This window comes from Leucopleurus acutus (assembly GCF_964270905.1).
Source record: "Leucopleurus acutus genome assembly, chromosome: 1".
NCBI classification, from domain to species: domain Eukaryota; kingdom Metazoa; phylum Chordata; class Mammalia; order Artiodactyla; family Delphinidae; genus Leucopleurus; species Leucopleurus acutus.
The window spans coordinates 140,780,571-140,803,888 of record NC_139142.1 but is presented as its reverse complement, the minus strand read 5'-3'; the positions used below and the strand labels follow the sequence as shown (position 1 = coordinate 140,803,888).

At 37.3% G+C, this 23,318-nt stretch overlaps 1 protein-coding gene across 1 annotated transcript in view; it reads right to left on the bottom strand.

The window, feature by feature from the left end:
* ARIH1 (ariadne RBR E3 ubiquitin protein ligase 1) overlaps positions 1-23,318 on the bottom strand; it is a 121,182-nt gene that overhangs the window by 9,566 nt on the left and 88,298 nt on the right. The window contains exons 6-11 of the mRNA XM_082862183.1: positions 13,514-13,580; positions 12,092-12,198; positions 9,413-9,455; positions 8,821-8,892; positions 5,755-5,885; positions 2,294-2,351 (exon numbers count right to left, since the gene is read on the bottom strand). Of these exons, the coding sequence (XP_082718309.1) occupies positions 2,294-2,351; positions 5,755-5,885; positions 8,821-8,892; positions 9,413-9,455; positions 12,092-12,198; positions 13,514-13,580 (478 nt within the window). The remainder of the gene's footprint in view (positions 1-2,293; positions 2,352-5,754; positions 5,886-8,820; positions 8,893-9,412; positions 9,456-12,091; positions 12,199-13,513; positions 13,581-23,318) is intronic.

Sequence of the window (23,318 nt, the reverse complement as noted above, 5' to 3'; positions counted from 1 at the left end):
GTGGCATAGTATATTAAGTCAACAACTTTCTACAACACAGGTAACATCCTTCCAAGGCACTCAAAGTACCATCTATGTTCTTTCTGTATTGTGTGCCAACCTTCTAGTACTTTTTAAGAACTACAACTCCCAGAAAACACTAGGCCTGAGTATGGAAGTAGGGGAAGTGAGGAAAGAATATGCTAGATGTGTGCAATGGTGTGCTCCATTCTGGGAGGTATGGTTCCCACTTAAATAAACAAACAAATACAGGCACTCATATGAAATTTTTCCCTGTACACCCAAAGGATCAGAAGATTCTAGTTTAGTCCAAAAGAAATGAGCTAGAAAAATAATGCATTCTAGCATCTACATCTACACATTAGCAGGGCTTAGAAGCTATGCTCAATAATCCACCCTCCCTGTGGACCTCAGAAAGGGATTCTACCAGTACCCAAATGCAGACCAGGTAAGGCCAAGGATAACCCATATACTTTTTGTTGTCAGCAAATATCATATTCTGGCTAGATCTAACTAGACTACTCTTCATTCAGGATAAGTAAAAGCTAAAAGTCTAACATGGTTATTAGGAAAAATGTAATGCAGCATAACAGAAAAAGAACAGTTCTCTATGGACTCAAAAAATATTATCAAAATTAGAAGAAAATTTTAGGAAAATTTATGGTCTCTTCAGCATTTAAAACAACTGTGACTGCTTAAAACAGAAGCAGAAAGCCATGAGGGCTAAGATTTAAAAACAAACAAACAAACCCAAAACAGAAGGAGATGCAATGACAAACTGAGCTAGATAAAAATGCAGCAGTAGAATTGATTCCAAATGGGAGGTAGGAAAAGCATGACTGTCATTGTAGAGTTTTGTATATAAAGATTACATGGGGTGATGTTTCTCCAACTGGAGTCTAAGGATGCTAGACAAAACTGGAGTAGGGGTGCCAAATGATCTGGTTTAAACAGACCATGGAATGTTTAAGTATTAAAAATCTGATAATAACCTAAAGAAAACACAAACACTCCGGGCCATATGAATGAACTTATGAGAATCAACATTTTCAGGTCTTACATTTGTGAAATGGCTAAAACTGGCATCAAACAGGATTACTTAAACTGCACCAGAGTTGAGAATAATAAGTGATAAAAGAATATATTAATGATAAATTCTGATCAAATCAAATTTTGATGCACTGTAGGGGTAAATGTGCAATAGGTGAGATATAGAAAACTGGTGGGAGAACAAATTATCACATGGCACTTAGTAGTATGGGTAACCCTAAATTTTAAAAACCTGGTCTGACAACAGTAATTTAATTTCAGCAAATAACTTATCTGTCAAATTAGTTTTAACTTGAGTTCCACTGGTTTTGTGGTCTTCTTGATTTGGTTGTATAGTTGCTTAAGAGTTTAAAGCTAGTTTTATGTTTAAACATATTTAAGTCGTATTATAATAAATAAAATTTAAATCAACATTGGAATTTGTGGGGTTTTTTTTTCCTCCTTTAAAAGGATCACAAATATTTTGAATGTCTGTAATATGACTGCCTAGGTTATATAAATATATTCCTTTGTATTTATGGTAATTTAAATTATAATAAATTTAAAAGAAGCATTTAAAAAGTGAAACAATAACAAACAGGTTTTGTTTTGGATTGCATCCTGGCAAGACGAGCCATTTAAAAAGATTTTTGGGGGACAACTGGGGAATTCCAACACAGAATCGATGAATGTAAGGAATGATTAAATTCCAGGATTCTACAATTATGACAGAATTATCAGGCTGAAAGGAACTAAAAGTGTTACCGAATCTAATCCACACCTAGGGTTTGAATCCCTTCTACTACAATAGTGGGTTATTTCCCTATCCAGTAAGAGGGAAATCCCTACCTCCTGAGACAGTTCATTCCAGATCAGCTCACCTAAAATCATTAGAGCTTCTTGATGAACAATGAGATAATTAATTAATTAAAAGAAGTAAGACTGCATATAAATTGCAGCAGTGCCATTTAACAAATATTGTTCTTTAGTCTCCTTGCTGGGAAGGGAAAGTCTTGATACTGAAGACTACTGAAACCTGAAAGTGTGCTAGATTAATTTTAAAAGTGCAAACAAACTTATAAATAGGAATACTCCTGATAGGTATTTTGCATAAGATCCCCTCTCTACAGGTACACAGATACCCAGTATTTACTGGAGTGTCATTTCAACAAATCTTTCAGAACTGAACACTCCAGCTAAATCATTCCCTCATCAACATAAAATGCATATTCCTGTTCAACTGTTTGAAAATAAATGTACTTACCTCCTGAGCATCTCTTGCTGCCTTTGCATCATCCTCATTATAGCGGTTACAGTTGTACCTTAAAGTAAGTGAAGAGGATTCCATAAAGCCATAAATCAATGAAAAGGGAACAAATCACAGAATTTTAGCCTAGATTTAGAGATTACTTAGAACCAATACTCTCCTTTACACAGATAAACTGAGGCGCAAAAAAACAAACACACACCCCTAGTGTTTGAATCCTTTCCATAACAGTGTGTCAGTTCTCTACTAGTAACAGGCAGTTCTCCACCTCCTGAGGCAGTCCATTCAAATCAGCTTACCGACAATCATTAGAAAACACTGTTATTCTAGAACTTCCACTTACCAACTGTAGTTTGAACTTCTAATTCAATTTTTGAAGAAAGAGATCACCTCATCTCCTAGGCTGTCTGTTATTTAGCCAAATATTCCCAGTTTTTCCAGAATTACTCACCTTATTTTCACTTGTATACACCAAAGAAAACCAACTGCTGACAGACTGCTATGTAACAGGTACTGTGTGCTATGTGCTTTATATGCTATTACAGTTTACAAGAATCACTGAATCTTCCTAGAGAGGTCAGCTCAGAGTGGAGATGTATAAAACTGGCACTTCCCTTGTTCCTCTGTTTTCTTTTATGGGAACCTACATTACAGGAGCAGCTGATGTTTACTGAGTGTTAACTACATACCATCCAACTTACTAAGGACTTCAACTGTACTATCACGTTTAATCCCCTCAAGCACCTTATGAAATATTATCCTCACTGAGCAGATGAAGAGAAGATAAGCAACATATTTAAGGTCACAAAAATAGAGCTTCAGAGATGGAAACTAAACTTATGCCCATCTGGCAACTGAGGCCCATGCTCTTAACTAGTGAGTTCATGTCTTCAGAGTCTTTTAACAGTGATCGTCTTAGAAGAATTTTGAATTTAATGTAAATCTTGTTAAACTGGATTCATTATTCCAGCTTGCCAAGTCCTTCAGGATTATAATGGTTTATATAGTCAATATCCCTCTTTGATGTTACCCCAAAATGTATACAAGATTCTTATACTAGTTTAAGAAAATCATTAGTACAACTGACCAGAAAAGCAGTATATAAAAGCAGTTGATGTGAATAAAAAAATGAGGACAAAGCCTTTCAGCAAACCTTTAAAGCATTCCACTAGAAGGCACAAACCTATTATCTGTACTCCAAGAAATGGTCATTCAATTAATCCCAAACCTCCCTGTCTGTATTCACAGCCTAGGCCACAAACCTCTCAGTCCACAATGAAATACCTTGCTGAAATCTACCAAACATTCCCTAATCCATCAACCTAATAATACCATTTGATTCTGGAATTTCACATAAGAGAAAAACTAAGTTATACGGTTCATATGCAGCTTGTGGAATCAGAAATTTTGGAAATTTGGGATTACATTCTGTCTGCTCTCAATCTCTGGTACCTTTCCATTTTCCGTAAGTACTCAGAAATAACCAACAATGGCTCACTGATCTCATCTTGAAGTTTTTAAAGTAACCCAGATCACAAATCATCTGAGTCAGGAGACTTATTAATTTTCCCCCAGCCTGGGTTATAATCCTCTTTTACCAATAATTACTCTACTCAAGTTAGCCCAAAGACTGCCTCTTCTTGCCCTCTACTGGTCAACTATTAACACCTCTTCTTTCTATCTGTTACATCCTTTTATACTTTCCTTTTGATATTTTTAGATACTTTTAAGCCTCAAGTCATTCTGGGCTTTAATCTGCCAACATTAAGAATTTTAAGGCCAAGAAAGCAAGCAGGGCCCATCTATACTTCTAACTCAGATGACTGATAGTGCTACTTGGAATGCTTTTTTGAAGATTTCTGAGGCACTTTCAGATTTAAACAAGAAAGCACAGCATGATATACCTGCAATGTTAAAGACACAGGCAACATTTCTGACACCCCTGGTCCAGGCCATTCTTCATTCTTCTGTATCCATCATTTGTTTTGTACCCTTTCCATTTTTCAATACAGCTCATTGAAAATTTGAGTTGTGATCAGAGATTTCCTTACACACACACAGAGTCTCTTTAATATCTCTTTCCTATTCCCTCTCCCCTTCACTAGGCTTGTTTAAACAAATTTGAGTGAATTTAGTTTCCAGGAACACTCTAATCCTCCAGTTTGACCTCCTAAAACCTAGAATACCTATACCCCAAATACCTTTCCTTGGCTCTGACAGTGGTAAAATCACTTTCTTTACTTCTATCTAAGCAATTAGTTTTTACCTGGTTCAGAATTAATTTCAGACAAATAATCCCTCTTACTATTCCTCTAATTAATGAATCTAAAAGGGAAGACTTGCCACTGTCTTAAGTTCAGATCCTCCTCATCTTGTCTTGAACTTGCAATTTCTTCCCCTCCCACCCGCGCTCTACAAAGCAGTCACAATGTCCAGATAACGTATGTAAGTAAAACACATAATACAGAACCTTCTCATCTGAACTACGATCTAATCTTGTCACTCCCAGTTAAAATCCTTCTGATAATGTCCAAACTACTTTAGGTCCCAGCCTACTTTCTCTTTTCCTGTTCCCCACAATTTGAGCGGCCACACACTCAACAACAATAGGAGACAGGCAAGTAATACAAATGAATGAAACAGGCAATTTGCATACTATAACACCCAAAAATATTTCCACTTTTACCAGGGGGATGTGCTAGCTCCCATTTTTCTCATTTTGAGAAAAATGCATCAAGGCATCCTCAATCTAACTTGCATTTTTCCCAAATTGATAAGAAACGTACTTGGAACAAAGGTATATATTGCTACCAAATGTGACTAGTGCCATCATGATATATGAAAATGCCAATAAGCTCCGGTCTTGGGAAAACAAACTGCAAAGTAAAGGCTCCATCTAAAGGGCTACTAATCGATTCCAGGTGATTTCTGCCAAACAGAAATGCAGGCCTGTTCCTATGTTTCAAAGAGAGGCTAACAATCTGGATTGCATTGGGCAATTTTTCCAAGTTTTAAAGTTGGAACAAATTTTTTGTCTAATGGCGGTGCAAGGTAACTAAAACACAACTGTGGAAGGGGTTTTGCCAAGTCTCTTAGTTTTCAACTATTATCTAGAAAGACATATTAGACAATGCAACTCTTTTCTGGATAAGTCATGTACTTTCACATCATTCTACCATTGTTCATGCGGCTCTTTTTGCCCTGTTATTCCTACCACTTTTTAAACAAATGAATCCTTAGTCCTCCTTGAAGTTCAACTCAACTGTTATATGATCTGTGAGATAAGCCTTATTAATCTCTCTCTCTGGATATCTTGCATATACTTTTAACACTGATCACACACTGTATTCATTTATCTAAATGGTGATTTTCATGAGGTAGAAACCTTATTCATAATATGTGGCAGATATATCACATACTTATGTGAACATGTTCTTCCCTTCATTTCCCCAACCTACCAGGCAGATCCATGTGGTTCCCAAGGGCCAAGACACACCCAGCAAAACTCTGCTTTACAGTTCTGGTTACGACAGACCATGTGATTACAACCGCCATCCTTCTCAATTGTGACATGGCATTTGGGACATTCCTATGAAGAGAAACTATAAAGTTGGTGTCAATGCTACACTGAGGAGAAGCCAGTTTTAGATTTGGTTTATTTTAAATACCACATTTATTGTGATTAATACATGTAAAGCACTCAGTGTCAAACACTTAATAAGTACCATTGAAAATGAGTTATTATTACTGGCTATTAACAACTTAAGGATTTGTTTTAGTGGGTTTGGGAGACAAAAACATTTTAAGTACTTTTAACCAAACACATACTAATAATAGTTTTATGGGAGGTTAAACATTTTCTCCATGTGAATATAATATATCCTTCCAGTGTCATCTAGAAATAATCATTGAGTACTTCCTGTATCCCACACACTGTACTCAGTGTTTTATATGCATTAACTCACAATCTTTATAGTGGCCCTACTCCTATTTCCATCTGTCAGATGAATAAACTAAGAAAATTTTAAAGAAACTAGTCCAAGGTCACACAGGTAGCAAATGGTAGAGTCAGGATACAAACCCAAGCAATTTGGCCTCAGGAATCAGGCAAGCAAGACTGGTAAATTCTTTTTGTGGCTACTGAATTTCCCAACTTTCTTGTGGTCCATTTACAATTGTGCTACAGAGATCACTTTTCTTTTTTCCAAGACTGTATCATTTTCTCGGTTGGTAATGAGCCAAAGTTATTACCCTGCAGGCACTTTTTTTTTCTCTTGAAAAATCTAGAAAATTAAACTTACTCATTATTTTTAATAAAACTATAAGATGTAAAGCTTGGATTTTGTTGTACATTTTTGTATCTGACATCTGTTACTCCCATAACGGGGCGAGAGTATCACCCATTATATTGCTTGCAATTCAGCTACTGTGAACAGACTATACTACCCATAAACTATAGTAATTCAATAGGTCAGTACAGCAATATTTAATTATACATTTTCAATCAAATTTTTGAAGTCACTCACATAAAAACATACTACATTTTCCCAAAGGAGCAAATTCCAGGCCTAATATATCTGTTTCATTCTATATTTCTTAGCTATAATTAACTAATAAGTATTAATTTCTTAATATAACAACAATTTGCAAATCCTTTAAAAAAGCTAATAAAAAAAATAAGCTTCTGAAATGCCTCAGGAGAAAAACTCCTCAGTTTCATCTCAAAACTGCCAAGTAGATAAATCTGTTATTACAAATTGCCATTCTTGCTTAATATTCTACCTTCTAAACAAACTCAAAACATATTCAAGCCTATACTCCCTATTTTAAACATCTTGGGGATTTAGAGTATTTGGGGATTTTTCTAGATGCCGAAAGAGGGCTACAGTTTAATCAATCTACTTAGGGAAAATATAACTGCCCTATTCTAAATACTAGTTTGAAAGCAGATTCTGGGATTTTAATGAACATTTCTGGTGGGGAAATCTTCAATTTTTGAAAAAGAATGCTTGGCTACCAGGAAAGTTTTTAAAAAACAACAAAAGCAACCACTTCCTGACATTATAGTTAGGTTTTTTTGAGTGCCATAAGGTATGTTTATCATGATGGTTTTAGAGAGTACAGAAATATCAACTTCAAAACTACATTCCTCAAAAATGTGGGCATTTGTTTTATGCCACAGGACTCACTGTTTTACTGCTAATGCTTTCTGGGAGATAGAAATGTATACATATATTTTAATCTTTTGGGGTAGAGCAGGGTACTAATGGTATAAAATCATGTGCTGGCCTTCATCATTTAAGCACTCATTCTTATCAGTATCCTGAGATTGAGTGATGGAAGAGCGCAAAGCTGTAACTAACTCTGGTCAAGCAACTCAATTGTCTTTAAAACATCATCTTCATATATGAAAGACAATAATAAAAATGAATAGCCCATGAATAGCCCTATTATCCATGACCCAAGTCACTTCCTATACGAATAGGATGTAAGATTGAACGTTTACACAATTTTCTACTAAGAAATTAGCTGGGGGGCTTCCCTGGTGGCGCAGTGGTTGAGAGTCCGCCTGCCGATGCAGGGGACACGGGTTCGTGCCCCGGTCCGGGAAGATCCCACATGCCGCGGAGCGGCTGGGCCCGAGAGCCATGGCCGCTGAGCCTGCGCGTCCGGAGCCTGTGCTCCGCAACGGGAGAGGCCACAACAGTGAGAGGCCCGAGTACCACAAAAAAAAAAAAAAAGAAATTAGCTGGGTACACAGTTCGGATTCAAATGCTTACTTAATACTTAGTGATAGAAAAGAAGGGTGCTCAAGATTATCTGCATTTGTAAGACATTAATCTAGGGTTAAAGAAGTGGTTCATGGCATAAAGATACTGAATTCTGAAACTAGTATCATGACCAATGTTATTCAAAAAATAAAAACCAAAAAATCAAGGATACTCATATTACCCCAAAGCTTCTACTTCTCAGGATTCAAGTCTCTTAATAAATCATATTTTGGAAGTTTAACATGTTAAACTTGTTAAGCCCAATTCAGTTACATAATAAGAAGTTACTCGGTTATTCTGACTGAACACTGCCCTAAAGAATGACTCCTTAGAAGTTAAACCCTGGGGATTTTAAAAGGCAGAAATATAGCCTAGTTAAAAAAAAAAAAAAAAGCTGGGTGGAAAAAAACTCTATAATACATTTGTATACTAAAAGGCAGCCAAGAACAGTATGAAAAGATATTATCAAACCCCAGGGTAGAAAAATTATCAACTACTGCTTTTCTGATAGAAGAAAACTTCTACAGCAGAGTACCGTGCATATTGCACTATAGTAATCAATAAAATAAACTCAAACAGTAAAACAAAGGCAAATTATTAATAGGCAATAATTCTGAAAATAAAAAGTAAACCTTAATCAAGAAAAAGGTAAAACAAGGCCCTTTATTAGGTAAACTTACTACTTTTGCTAATGCTGATACACCTATCCTTATCCGTTTCAATACCAAGAGTTTACTGAAGGAAAATACCAACCTTTGTGTTGGCTGCAATCCAATTAGAGGTTTCACTGTCATCATCACACTTTTTAATCCACTTCTTCAACCACTGTTTGAAAACAGGAACCGTTTTCAGTACAACAGAAGACTCAAGGATAGCAAATTACATCAACGCTTAAATACAGTCAAGCTTAAATGTAAAAACCAAAGGATAAGACTATCACTGGGTTTACTACCTTTTAAACCAAGAAATCCTGTGATTCTCATATCCAGTCCAGGTACATAAAAAATCAACCAAAGGAGAACTTTCTCTGGCTGAAGCTAAGTGGGGAACCTAGAACTCAAGGAGAGGCACAGCTGCAAGGTGTGTCATTCCCCTTAGCTAATTACAAAGCCTTCCAAGGGAGGTGCCTTAACCCTCATTATCTTGATAATAATCAGGAGATGACTTTATTCCTAAGGAATGTTCCCTGAATACTTGCAAACATCACCTGAAATAAAAAGGGCAAAATACTATCTTCCATTTACTAATGAATAAATAACAAACTTGTGGGCTGTGGCTTTCAGTCATTAAGTCTTAGAAGTACTCTACTACCTTATTTAAAAATGAAAATGCCAGGCAAACTCACCTTACATTTAACAGGGTCATGCCAATTTTCTCCACAGTTAAAGCTGTTAAGTGACACAAGAGTTAAAAGAATTAAGTCCTACCTACTGTAAGTAAAGTAAACAAACAAACAACTTCATGCTTTACAGTTCCTCAATACTTTCACCAGTTTCTAGTGACCGCAAAATACAAGGACAGGAACCATGCCTATTTTGTTCTACAGTAAATTATTTAGCATTTAGTACTGGGACCAACACATATTTGGGTGTCTGTGTGTGAAATGAGCAATGACTTGTAAGCATGAAGATATTCTATGATGACAATTTCACAACAGATGACTATTTAAATAGCTACCAAACTGTAAAGACAAAAAAATCAGTATAGTTAGATTTGTATTTTTCTGATAGTTTTTAATATGTATAATTCCTTGCTGCAACCACTATCTAACTGAAACCAAAATGAAATCATGTTCAATAATTTGAACTTAAATTTCAACCAACGCTTACCATAGGTATATATTAAATATTTTATTTAACACTCCAAATGAAGAGTTAAAGAATGACTTTGTAGGGTAATTCTATACTTCAGTACTAATGCACAGTAAGCAATATGTGGGAAGCAAACAAGTCATATCTCTGTATGATCCAAAAAAATGAATCTCAGCCAGTAGAGATAAATTGTACCAAACAAGGTATAAAGCAAAAGACTATGTCTACATATTCTCTAAGACTATATTAACTGCTAATCCCTTTCTGTTTTCTAGGCACAAGGTATATACATTTGTTTAAAAAGTATAAATTAAGAATAAACACAAATGCTTGTGAAAAAGTAACCATGGTATGGCTGATTAATTAGCTAATCAAGTAATTTGGGAATACTAAAAATCCCTTGCAAATAAGAAGAATAAAGTGCTACATCAGTTTAAATGAAGTCAGGATAATGGTTACTTCTGGAGATGAACGTGGGGAATGGAATGGAGAAGGGAACATCAAAAAGCTTCAAATGGGGCTTCCCTGGTGGCGCAGTGGTTGAGAGTCTGCCTGCCAATGCAGGGGACACGGGTTCGTGCCCGGTCCAGGAAGATCCCACATGCCACAGAGCGGCTGGGCCCGTGAGCCATGGCCGCTGAGCCTGCGCGTCCGGAGCCTGTGCTCCGCAACGGGAGAGGCCACAACAGTGAGAGGCCCGCGTAACGCAAAAAAAAAAAGAAGCTTCAAATGTACCTGTCAGGCTTTATTTCTAGACAAAAACAAACAAAATACTGATTCTGATTAAGCTGGGTTGTAACTATGTAAGTACTCGTTATTCTCTATACTTAAGTCTGTATTTGAAATATTTCATACTAAAAGTATATTTGAAACTAGGTAAGGAATCAGACTCTACCCTCTGTCTACAGGGTAAACTCTGAAACAATAATGCATATTTAATCTTTACCAAAATAGCATGTATTTTACATAAATTTAATCTCTATGAGTTTACCTACTCTTTTTGGAAATATTTAGTATTAATGATGTATATGTCTAATTCTATAGATGTTTGGAGAAAAAAGAATAATGATACGGAATATCAATAAAATGTTTATTTGTTAGTTACAGAGCCCCCTGGCTTGACTGGCTTCTCATTCCTAAAAGATCCATAAGGGAATGGAAGATCATCTTCACTCTCTAATACGTGATATTGGAAATTCCCTGCTAAACTGAACCTAAAATTCAAAGGCTAAAGAGTATGCTATAGCACTCCCAGGAATCCAGGTTACCAAGAAAGCTGTGGCCAGGGGCCCCATAGAAGAACTCTTAGTTAAAGAAAGCACATCTATCAACTAAGTTTTATCTTTCCAAATTTTCTGCATATTTTTAGGAATAAGATTAAACTTGTCAGAATAAAGGAAATTAAAAACAAAATAAGGGCTTCCCTGGTGGCGCAGTGGTTGAGAGTCCGCCTGCCGATGCAGGGGACACGGGTTCGTGACCCGGTCTGGGAAGATCCCACATGCCGCGGAGTGGCTGGGCCCGTGAGCCATGGCCGCTAAGCCTGCACGTCTGGAGCCTGTGCTCCGCAACGGGGGAGGCCACAACAGTGAGAGGCCCGCGTACAGCAAAAATAAATAAAAAATAAAAACAAAACAAAACACCTAACTGTGTATTTTATTTCCTAAGAGAGAACCTGAAAACAGATCACGAGCTATAAGGGAACCAAACATAATTTGACAAAATAAGCAATCAGAAATGAGAACTTTTAAAATTTACAATAAATAATGTAATAATATAATATATAAAATATAAATATAATATATATAAATATAAAACAGATAAAGTTGAAAAAAAAAGAAATGAGAAGAACTGAGTTTTTGTCCCAGATCTTTAAATTTGCTGCCATATACGTTCCACTGGAGCACACAAGAGAATGTGATTACAGCCGCATTTTTTTTTTCCCATAAGAAAATAAATACAAAAGTTAGAGCAACAAAGAGGAAAAACTATCTTAAGATGTGACTTTTTAATCGAATTTTTATTTAAAAGAAATACAAACTATTTAAAGTCAACATCACCCACCTACCTCAGATAAAGAATATTTTCTACTATTTTTTTTCTTTTTCTTTTTTTAAAATTGGGGTACAGTTGCTTTTTTTCTACTATTTTACTAACAAAAATAAATAGAAAAGCTATGTGCAGTACTCCAATTTAAGAAATCACTTGCTTACCAAAACTGGCGCCCACATTTGCAGCGAACAGGTTTAGCATCAGGATATTGGACTTTAACAACATGGTGGCAATCTGGGGCAGGACACCACTTTAACAGTCGATTGCACTGAAATACAAGTTGGAACATAAAAAATGACAGCAAATTAAATCATGATGCAAGATTTTCCAGTACGCCATGCAATTATTTATACTACTTCCTCACTATCACAAAGTGGGGATGGTGTCACCGACACAAAAATACCAGCCACCAATACTTAGTCTCCTACAGCAATGCTTTTGGACGTACTGTTCTTCTAAGATTATACATCCCTTGAAGACCTGGTATTATAAAATATATAACCTATCTCTTATTCTATCTTCAAAATCCCACTGAGAACTTTAAAATAAATGATCACCATTATGTGATCATTAACAAGCATCAATTTGTCTATGGTTCTATTTCAGGGCAATTTTAAAAGATACAAGATACGCTTCTACTTAGGGAAGGCGTTTACATGCTATAGAATAGTATGAAACAAGCTGAGGAATACACGTGGAGTTTCTCTCTTTGACCATAGAAAGCTCTTCTAAGAACAAAAGCCAGTGCCTAAACCCCAGCAAAGATTCCATTTTAATTCATCAAAAGAAATATAACTTTTGAAGTATTTTTATTATGAGACAAAACATGGCTCAAGGAACAGTCCATCAGAACTCAAGTTTATTGACCATTTCAAAAAATATACTATTCCTAAAAAATGCTATTTTCTAGAAGATATGACCTTCAGTTTAATCTCTAATAAAAATTAAAATTACATTCTAGAATTTGAAATACCAAGTTACACTGGTGCTCTTGTACAGGGGCTGGCAAACTTCTTTCACACAGAGCCAGAAAGTAGAGATATTTGGCTCCGTGGGCCATATGGCCTCTTTAGCAACGACTCAACTCTGCCACTGCAGCTCAAAAGCAGTCACAGAATAAAACTCCATGTTCAAATAAATCTTTATTTACAAAAACAGGCAGGCCATAGTTTGCCAACTTCTGTTAAGACATATTTGATAAAAACAAACAAAAAAACACTACATAATTCTTTTTAAACGAAGTTTACTGGTAATGGAAGGTAAAACAAGCAGAGATATATAGCAGGGTTAGAGGGCCCAACATGATTAAACATGACATCACTAATAATCAGCTAAAATTCTCTGCTAGGGAAAAAGGAAGACTATAAAATAATTTTATTTTCAAAGCTCAAGATCGATGAAAAGACATCTACTTATTGGTTTATCACATTCCTTTGAGAATAAAGGTATTTTGGTATGCTTCATAAATGAAGACAAAAACTGAAGTTACTGTAAAGGTGTTTCTTACATAAGACAAACTGATATTTCTATTAATAAACAGAATTCCTTTTACTTAAAGAAGGAAAACTTATGCGATCACTTACCTCTACAAAGCTATTTGTTATTAAATGCTGATACTTTAATTTAACTTTTGAATCTGTGATCAGGCGCCTGAAAGCGAGAATAAAAGTTTATTAGGAAGTTTTCAGCTAAGAATATTTTCCACATTTATAAAATAAAATTTCAATGCTCTGTGCTATAAAAACTGCCTTAAATTGAAAATACTAAAATACATAAACTGTCAACAAATGGAACTGTAGGAATCAAAACAATAATTTCAAAGTTTCTATAGTTTTATTTTGGTAGACATTTCCCCATTTCTTATACTCTAAATATTCTGTTTTTACCCAGTTTGTATTGTAGTCTAATGACTTACCAATATTGTCAAATTTAGGCCCCTTTCAGAGTTTTCTGACTCTGATATCTTGCCTTAAGACAGTAATTCTCAGCCACCTTTTCTAAGATCCCCTCCCAAAAATCTGTGTATGAAATAAGGGATGTTGGTAGGAATGTTCAGAAATTGATCCAGGTTTGCTAGATACAATTTTGATAGCCTCCTTCTTCTGAAATCTTTTGGTAATTTATCAGAAATGCTTATTGACTGCAACCTGGCTTCCTTTATCCACCTAGAACACCTTAATTCACAAGAATTTCTTGAACTCACAGGAACCCATGAAAGTGAAGAACCCTGAAGCTTAAGTTTCATTAATTTTAATGGTAAATACTCCTGTGAGTATTATAAGAAAATGGTGTTAAAGCAGAAAAAGAGTAACTCACAAACCCAGCAAGAACGATATCAAAAATGCACAGTCCAGAGAGAGACCTTCAGGATGGTGGAGGAGTAAGACATAGACATCACCTTCCTCCCCACAAATACATCAGTAATACATCTACATGTGGAACAACTCCTAGAGAACACCTACTGAATGCTGGCAGAAGACCTCAGACTTCCCAAAAGGCAAGAAACTCCCCACATACCTGGGTAGGGGAAAAGAAAAAGAAAAAACAGAGACAAAAGAATTGGGACATGACCTGCACCTCTGGGAGGGAGGTGTGAAGGAGGAAAAGTTTCCACACACTAGGAAGCCCCTTCACTGGCAGAGACGGGGGAGTGCGGGGGGGGTGGCAGGGGGGAAGCCTCAAAGCCACAGAGGAGAGCACAGCAACAGAGGTGCAGAGGGCAAGGCGGAGAGATTCCCGCACAGAGGATCAGTGCCAACCAGCACTCACCAGTCCAAGAGGCTTGTCTGCTCACCCACCAGGGCGGGTGGGGGCTGGGAGCTGAGGCTCGGGCTTCGGAGGTCAGACCCCAAGGAGAGGAATGGGGTTGGCTGCGTGATCACAGCCTGAAGGGGGCTAGTGCGCCAGAGGGCCGGGAGGGAGTCCGGGAAAAACTCTGGAACTGCCTAAGAGGCAAGAGACCATTGTTTCGGGGTGCGTAAGGAGAGGGGATTCAGAGCACCGCCTAGACGAGCTCAGAGACGGGTGCGAGCCTAGGCTCACAGAGCGGACACGAGAGACGGGCATAAAACGCTAAGGCTGCTGCTACAGCTACCAAGAAGCCACAGGTCACTATCCACACCTCCCCTCCCACGAGCACGCCGCCACGGCCAGGGTCGCGTGATCCAGGAACAACTTCCCCGGCAGAACAGCAGAACGGCAAAACGCACGGCACGCCTCAGGCTGGTGCAACATCACGCTGGCCTCTGCCGCGCATCCCTACCCCTCCCTGCCTCTGGCCTGAGTGAGCCAGAGCCTCCTCATCAGCTGCTACTTTAACCCCATCCTGTCTGGGCCAAGAACAGACACCCTCAGGCGACCTACGCGCAGAGGCGGAGCCAAACCCAAAGCTGAACCCCAGGAGCTGTGCAAACAAAGAAGAGAACGGGAAATCTCTCCCAGCAGCCTCAGGAGCAGAGGATTAAATCCCCGCAATCAACTTGATGTACCCTGCATCTCTGGAATACCTGAATAGACAACGAATCATCCCAAATTGAGGTGGTAGAATTTGGGAGCAACTGTAGACTTGGGGTTTGCTTTCTACATCTAATTTGTTTTTGGTTTTATAATTATCTTAGTTTAGTGTTTAGAGTTTATTATCATTGCTAGATTTGTTTACTCATTTGGTTGCTCTCTTCCTTTTTTTAAAATAAATAAATATATATATATTTACTTTTTCTCTTTTTGTGAGTGTGTATGTGTATGCTTCTTTGTGTGATTTTGTCTGTATGGCTTTGCTTTTACCATTTGTCCTAGGGCTCTGTCTGTCCGTTTTCATGTTGTTGTTTTTTTAAGTATACTTTTTAGCGCTGCTTATCACTGGTGGATTTGTTTTTTGGTTTGGTTGCTGTCTTTTTTTATTATTATTCTTTCTTTAAACTACTTTTTAATTTTTAATAATTTATCTTTTATTTTAATAACTTTAATTTATTCTATTTTTTTCTTTCTTAATTTTCTTCTCCCTTTTCTTCTGAGCCGGGTGCCTAACAGGGTCTTGGTGCTCCGGCAGGTGTCAGGCCTCTACCTCTGAGGTGGGAGAGCCAAGTTCAGGACATTGGTCCACCAGAGGCCTCCCGGCTCCACATAATATCAAACGGCGAAAGCTCTCCCAGAGATCTCCATCTCAACGCTAAGACCCAGCTGCACTCAACAACCGGCAAGCTACAGTGCTGGACACCCTATGCCAAACAACTAGCAAGACAGGAACACAACCCCACGCATTAGCACAGGGACTGTCTAAAATCATAATAAGGTCATAGACACCCCAAAACACGCCACTGGACGCGGTCATGCCCACCAGAAAGGTAAAATCCAGCCTCATCCACCAGAACACAGGCACCAGTCCTCTCCACCAGAAAGCCTGCACAACCCACTGAATCAACCTTAGCCACTGGGGGAAGACACCAAAAAAAAAAACGGGAACTACGAACATGCAGCCTGCGAAACGGAGATCCCAAACACAGTAAGTTAAGCAAAATGAGAAGACAGAGAAACACACAGCAGATGAAGGAGCAAGGTAAAAACCCACCAGACCAAACAAATGAACAGGAAACAGGCAGTCTAGCTGAAAAAGAATTCAGAGTAATGACAATAAAGATCATACAAAATCTTGGAAAGAGAATGGGGAAAATACAAGAAATGTTTAACAAGGACCTAGGAGAACTAAAGAGCAAACAAACAATGATGAACAACACAATACATTAAATTAAAAATTCTCTAGAAGGAATCAACAGCAGAATAACTGAGGCAGAAGAACAGGTAAGTGACCTGGAAGATAAAATGGTGGAAATAACTACTGCAGAGCAGAATAAAGAAGAACGAAAAGAACTGATGACAGTCTCAGAGACCTCTGGGACAACATTAAACGCACCAACATTCGATTTATAGGGTTCCCAGAAGAAGAAGAGAAAAAGAAAGGGACTGAGAAAATATTTGAAGAGGTGATACTTCAAATACTTCCCTAATATGGGAAAAGAAATAGTCAATCAAGTCCAGGAAGCGCAGAGTCCCGTACAGGATAAATCCAAAGAGAAACACGCCAAGACACATATGAATCAAACTATCAAAAATTAAATACAAAGAAAAAATATTAAAAGCAGCAAGGGAAAAACAATTAATAACATACAAGGGAATCCCCATAAGATTAACAGCTAATCTTCCAGCAGAAACTCTGCAAGCCAGAAGAGAGTGGTAGGACATATTTAAAGTGATGAAAGGGAAAAACCTACAACCAAGATTACTCTACCCAGCAAATATCTCATTCAGATTCGACGGAAAAATTAAAAGCTTTACAGACAAGCTAAAGATAAGAGAATTCAGCACCACTAAAGCAGCTTTACAACAAATGCTAAAGGAACTTCCCTAGGCAGGAAACACAAGAGAAGGAAAAGACCTATAATAACAAACCCAAAACAATTAAGAAACTGGTAATAGGAACATACATATCGATAACTACCTTGAATGTAAATGGATTAAATGCTCCAACCAAAAGACATAGACTGGCTGAATGGATACAAAAACAAGACCCGTATATATGCTGTTTACAAGAGACCCACTTCAGACCTAGGGATATATACAGACTGAAAGGGAGGGGATGGAAAAGGATATTCCATGCAAATGGAAATCAAAAGAAAGCTGGAGTAGCAATTCTCATATCAGACAAAACAGACCTTAAAATAAAGACTATTACAAGAGACAAAGAAGGACACTACATAATGATCAAGGGATGGATCCAAGAAGAAGATATAACAATTGTAAATATTTATGCACCCAACATAGGAGCACCTCAATACATAAGGCAAATACTAACAGCCATAAAAGGGGAAACTGACAGTAACACAATCATAGTAGGGGACTTTAACATCCCACTTTCACCAATGACAGATAATCTAAAATGAAAACAAATAGGGAGACACAAGCTTTAAATGATACATTATACAAGATGGACTTAATTGACATTTATAGGACATTCCAACCAAAAACAACAGAATACACTTTCTTCTCAAGTGCTCATGGAACATTCTCCAGGACAGATTATATCTTGGGTCACAAATCATGCCTTGGTAAATTTAAGAAAATTGAAATCGTATCAAGTATCTTTTCCAACCACAACGCTATAAGACTAGATATCAATTACAGGAAAAAATTTGTAAAAAAAATACAAACACATGGCAGCTAAACAATACACTACTAAATAACCAAGAGATCACTGAAGAAATCAAAGAGGAAATCAAAAAATACCTACAAACAAATGACAATGAAAACACAATGACCCAAAACCTATGGGATGCAGCAAAAGCAGTTCTAAGAGGGAAGTTTATAGCAATACAATCCTACCTCAAGAAACAAGAAAAATCTCAAATAAACAACCTACCCTTACCCCTAAAGCAATTAGAGAAAGAAGAACAGAAACACTCCAAAGTTAGCAGAAGGAAAGAAATAATAAAGAAGGAAAGAAATCATATTCACCAGAAATAAATGAAAAAGCAATTAAGGAAACAATAGCAAAGATCAATAAAAATAAAGCTGGTTCCTTGGGAAGATAAAATTGATAAACCATTAGCCAGACCCATCAAGAAAAAAAAGGGAGAACACTCAAAGCAATAGAATTAGAAATGAAAAAGGAGAGGTAACAACTGACACTGCAGAAATATGAGAGATTACTACAAGCAACTATATTCCAACAACCTGGAAGAAATGGACAAATTCTTAGAAAACCACAACCTTCTGAGACTGAAACAGGAAGGAATAGAAAATATAAGCAGACCAATCACAAGCACTGAAATTGAGACTGTGATTAAAAATCTTCCAACAAACAAAAGCCCAGGACCAGATGGCTCCACAGGCGAATTATATCAAACATTTAGAAAAGAGCTAACAACTATCCTTCTCAAACTCTTCCAAAATATAGCAGAGGGAGGAACACTCCCAAACTCATTCTACGAGGCCACCATCACCCCGATACCAAAACCAAAGATGTCACAAAGAAAGAAAACTATAGACCAATATGACTGACGAAGATACATGCAAAAATTCTCAACAAAATACTAGCAAACAGAATCCAACAGCACATTAAAGGGATCATACACCATGATCAAGTGAGGTTTATCCCAAGAATGCAAGGATTCTTCAGTATACACATATCACTCAACACGATAAACCATATTAACAAGCTGAAGGAGAAAAACCATATGATCTCAATAGATGCAGAAAAAGCTTTCAACAAAATGCAACACCCATTTATGATAAAAACTCTCCAGAAAGTAGGCACAGAGGGAACTTACCTCAACATAATAAAGGCCATATATGACAAACCCACAGCCAACATCATTCTCAATGGTGAAAAACTGAAAGCATTTCCTCTAAGATCAGAAACAAGACAAGGCTGCCCACTCTCACCACTATTATTCAACACAGTTTTGGAAGTTTTAGCCACAGCAATGAGAGAAGAAAAAGAAATAAAAGGAATCCAAATCGGAAAAGAAGTAAAGCTGTCACTGTCTGCAGATGACACGATACTACAGAGAATCCTAAAGATGCTACCAGAAAACTACTAGAGCTAATCAATGAATTTGGCAAAGTAGCAGGATACAAAATTAATGCACAGAAATCTCTTGCATTCCTATACATCATTTTTCCTAATGATGAAAAAACTCAATGAGAAATTAAGGAAACCCTCCCATTTACCACTGCAACAAAAAGAATAAAATACCTAGGAATAAACCTACCTAAGGAGACAAAAGACCTGTACGCAGAAAACTGTAGACACTGATGAAAGAAATTAAAGATGATACAAACAGATGGAGAGATATACCATGCTCTTGGATTGGAACAATCAACATTGTGAAAATGACTATACTACCCAAAGCAAGCTACAGATTCAATGCAATCCCTATCAAACTACCACTGGCATTTTTCACAGAACTAGAACAAAAAATTTCACAATTTGTATGGAAACACAAAAGACCCCGAATAGCCAAAGCAATCTTGACAGAGAAAAGCAGAGCTGGAGGAATCAGGCTCCCAGACTTCAAACTATACTACAAAGCTACAGTAATCAAGACAGTATGGTATCGGCAGAAAAAGAGAAATATAGATCAATGGAACAGAACAGTAAGCCCAGAGATAAACCCATGCACATATGGTCACCTTATTTTTGCTACAGGAGGCAAGAATATACAATGGAGAAAAGACAGCCTCTTCAGTAAGTGGTGCTGGAAAAACTGGACAGCTACATGTAAAAGAATGAAATTAGAACACTCTCGAACACTATACACAAAAATAAACTCAAAATGGATTAAAGTCCTAAGTGTAAGGCCAGAGACTATAAAACTCTTAGAGGAAAACATAGGCAGAACACTCTATGACATAAATCACAGCAAGATCCTTTTTGACCCATCTCCTAGAGAAATGGAAATAAAAACAAAAATAAACAAATGGGACCTAATGAAACTTAAAAGCTTTTGCACAGCAAAGGAAACCATAAACAAGATGAAAAGACATCCCTCAGAGTGGGAGAAAATATTTGCAAACAAAGCAACTAACGAAGGATTTACCTCCAAAATATACAAGCAGCTCAGGCAGCTCAATACCAAAAAAACAAACAACACAATCCAAAAATGGGTGGAAGACCTAAATTGACATGTCTCCAAAGAAGATATACACATTGCCAACAAACACATGAAAGGATGCTCAACATCACTAATCATTAGAGAAATGCAAATCAAAACCACAATGAGGTATCACCTCACACCAGTCAGAATGGCCATCATCAAAAAATCTACAAACAATAAATGCTGGAGAGGGTGTGGAGAAAAGGGAACCCTCTTGCACTGCTGGTGGGAATGTAAATTGATGCAGCCACTATGGAAAACAGTATGGAGGTTCCTTAAAAAACTAAAAATAGAACTACCATTCGATCCAGCAATCCCACTACTGGGCATATACCCTGAGAAAACCATAATTCAAAAAGAGTCATGTACCACAATGTTCACTGCAGCTCTATTTACAATAGCCATGACATGGAAGCAACCTATGTGTCCATCAACAGATGAATGGATAAAGAAGATGTGGCACATATATACAATGGAATATTACTCAGCCATAAAAGGAAACAAAATTCAGTTATTTGTAGTGAGGTGATGGACCTAGAGTCTGTCATACAGAGTGAAGTAAGTCAGAAAGAGAAAAACAAATACTGTATGTTAACACATATATATGGAATCTAAGAAAGAAAAGGTTCTGAAAAACCTAGGGGCAGAACAGGACTAAAGATGCAGATGTAGAGAATGGACTTGAGGACACGGGGAAGGGGAAGGGTAAGCTGGGACAAAGTGAGAGAGTGGCATGGATATATATACACTACCAAACGTAAAATAGATAGCTAGTGGGAAGCAGCCACATAGTACAAAGAGATCAGCTTGGTGCTTTGTGACCATCTAGACGGGTGGGATAGAGACGCAAGAGGGAGGAGATATGGGGATATATGCACATGTATAGCTGATTCACTTTGTTGTAAGGCAGAAACCAACACACCATTGTAAAGCAATTATACTCCAATAAAGATGTGAAAAAAAATGCATAGTCCAATCTCATTAAAATCTCTTAAATGAACAGGAAAGTTCTGTACAATTTGGCTTCATCTATTTCTTGAGTTTCTTATCCCACTCACTTCTCTTCTTCCATAAGACCCCACCCTGGGACTTCCCTGGTGGTCCAGTGGTTAAGATTCTGAGCTTCCACTGCAGGGACCACAGATTCTACCCCTGGTTGGTAAACTAAGATCCTGCATGTGGCGCAGTGTGGCCAAAAAGAAAGAAAAAAAAGACCCCACCTGTCCTGAGCTACTTTCAGTGTACTCCCCTCATATCTGTATTCTTTCAAAAGAGTATACACCACACTTCCTCAGAGGCTTTTGCTTGGGGCCACCTCCCTTGGAAAGGAAACAAAAGAGTATCATAGTGGGGCTCTGAGGTGGGACAACCTAGGTTAGAATACTGGCTTCACAACGTACTTACTATGAACTGAGGGTAAGTTCTTTGACTTTTCCATTTTTCAGTTTACTAATCTGTAAGATGGAGAGAAGAAATAGAGCTGGCCGACTAGAATAGTGCCTGGCAAATAGTAAGCACTCAATAAATGTAAGATGAAGTTGCTATTATTATTATATTTTATTTCACTCAGCTAAGATATATTGTTACTCATGGAGGCCTTTTCTGACAATTCACCATATCAGTCTAGACACAGACCACCTTTACCTTAGTTCCTATGGCACATGATACACCTCTCCTTTATAGGATGTGTCATAATTTTCATTAGACAGCTATCTGTATAATCATTTGTTTAATATCTGCCTTCTTGTTTCCCTATCCCCAACCAAACAATAACCTCCATGAAAAGATCTCTTATGTTCAGTACAGTGCCTGGTCTGTGGTAAGTGTTTAATAAGGATTTTTAAAATGAGTAAACCTCCACATCTTGCAGATGTTGAAAATGAGGTATAAAAATGATTAGTGCACTTGGCAGTTCCTCAAAAACTTAAACACAGAATTACCATATGACCCAGCAATTTCACTCCAAGGAATCGAAAACATGTGTTCAATAAAAGTCTTGCGTACAAATGTTCAAATAACACAAACGTTTCCACAAAAAGTATAAATAACTCAAATGTCCAAGAACTGAGGAATGGAGAAATATGGAATATCTATATAATGGAATATTATTTAGCCATAAAAAGGAACGGCATCCTTATACATGCTACCACATGGATGAACCTTGAAAACATTATGTTAAGTGACAGAAGCCAAACACAAAAGATCACATACTGTATGACTCCATTTTAATGAAATGTCCAGAATAAGCAAATCCATACAGACAGAAAACTGATGAGTGGTTGTCAGGGTCTAGGGGGAGGAGGGAGTGAGGAATGACTGTTTAGTGGTTATGGGATTTCTTTTGGTACACTGAATTGTGTACTTTAAACTAGTCAAAATGGTGACTATTGCTATATGAAATTCACATCAATTAAAAAATAATTAAGAAACAGACTCAAAGTCAGAATCCCTGATTTCCAAATACATCTTACTCCTTCTATTACCCATAATGCTTCTCTGATGTGACAAACCCTAATGATTTCTTATAGATGATTCTAGCCTAAGCATAACTGGTGAGAATAAAGGTCAGCCATAGCTATTAGGCCAAAATGACTAAGCCTTAAGTTGGTGATAGGGAAGAAAAAGAAAGTGATCTCCCATCTTTGAGAATAAGCATTCTCAAGAAGGCAAGTGTCAACCTGGCCATTAATAAGCTAATTATCTTCACAAGGTCCTGCTGCCATCACTTATGTTGAAA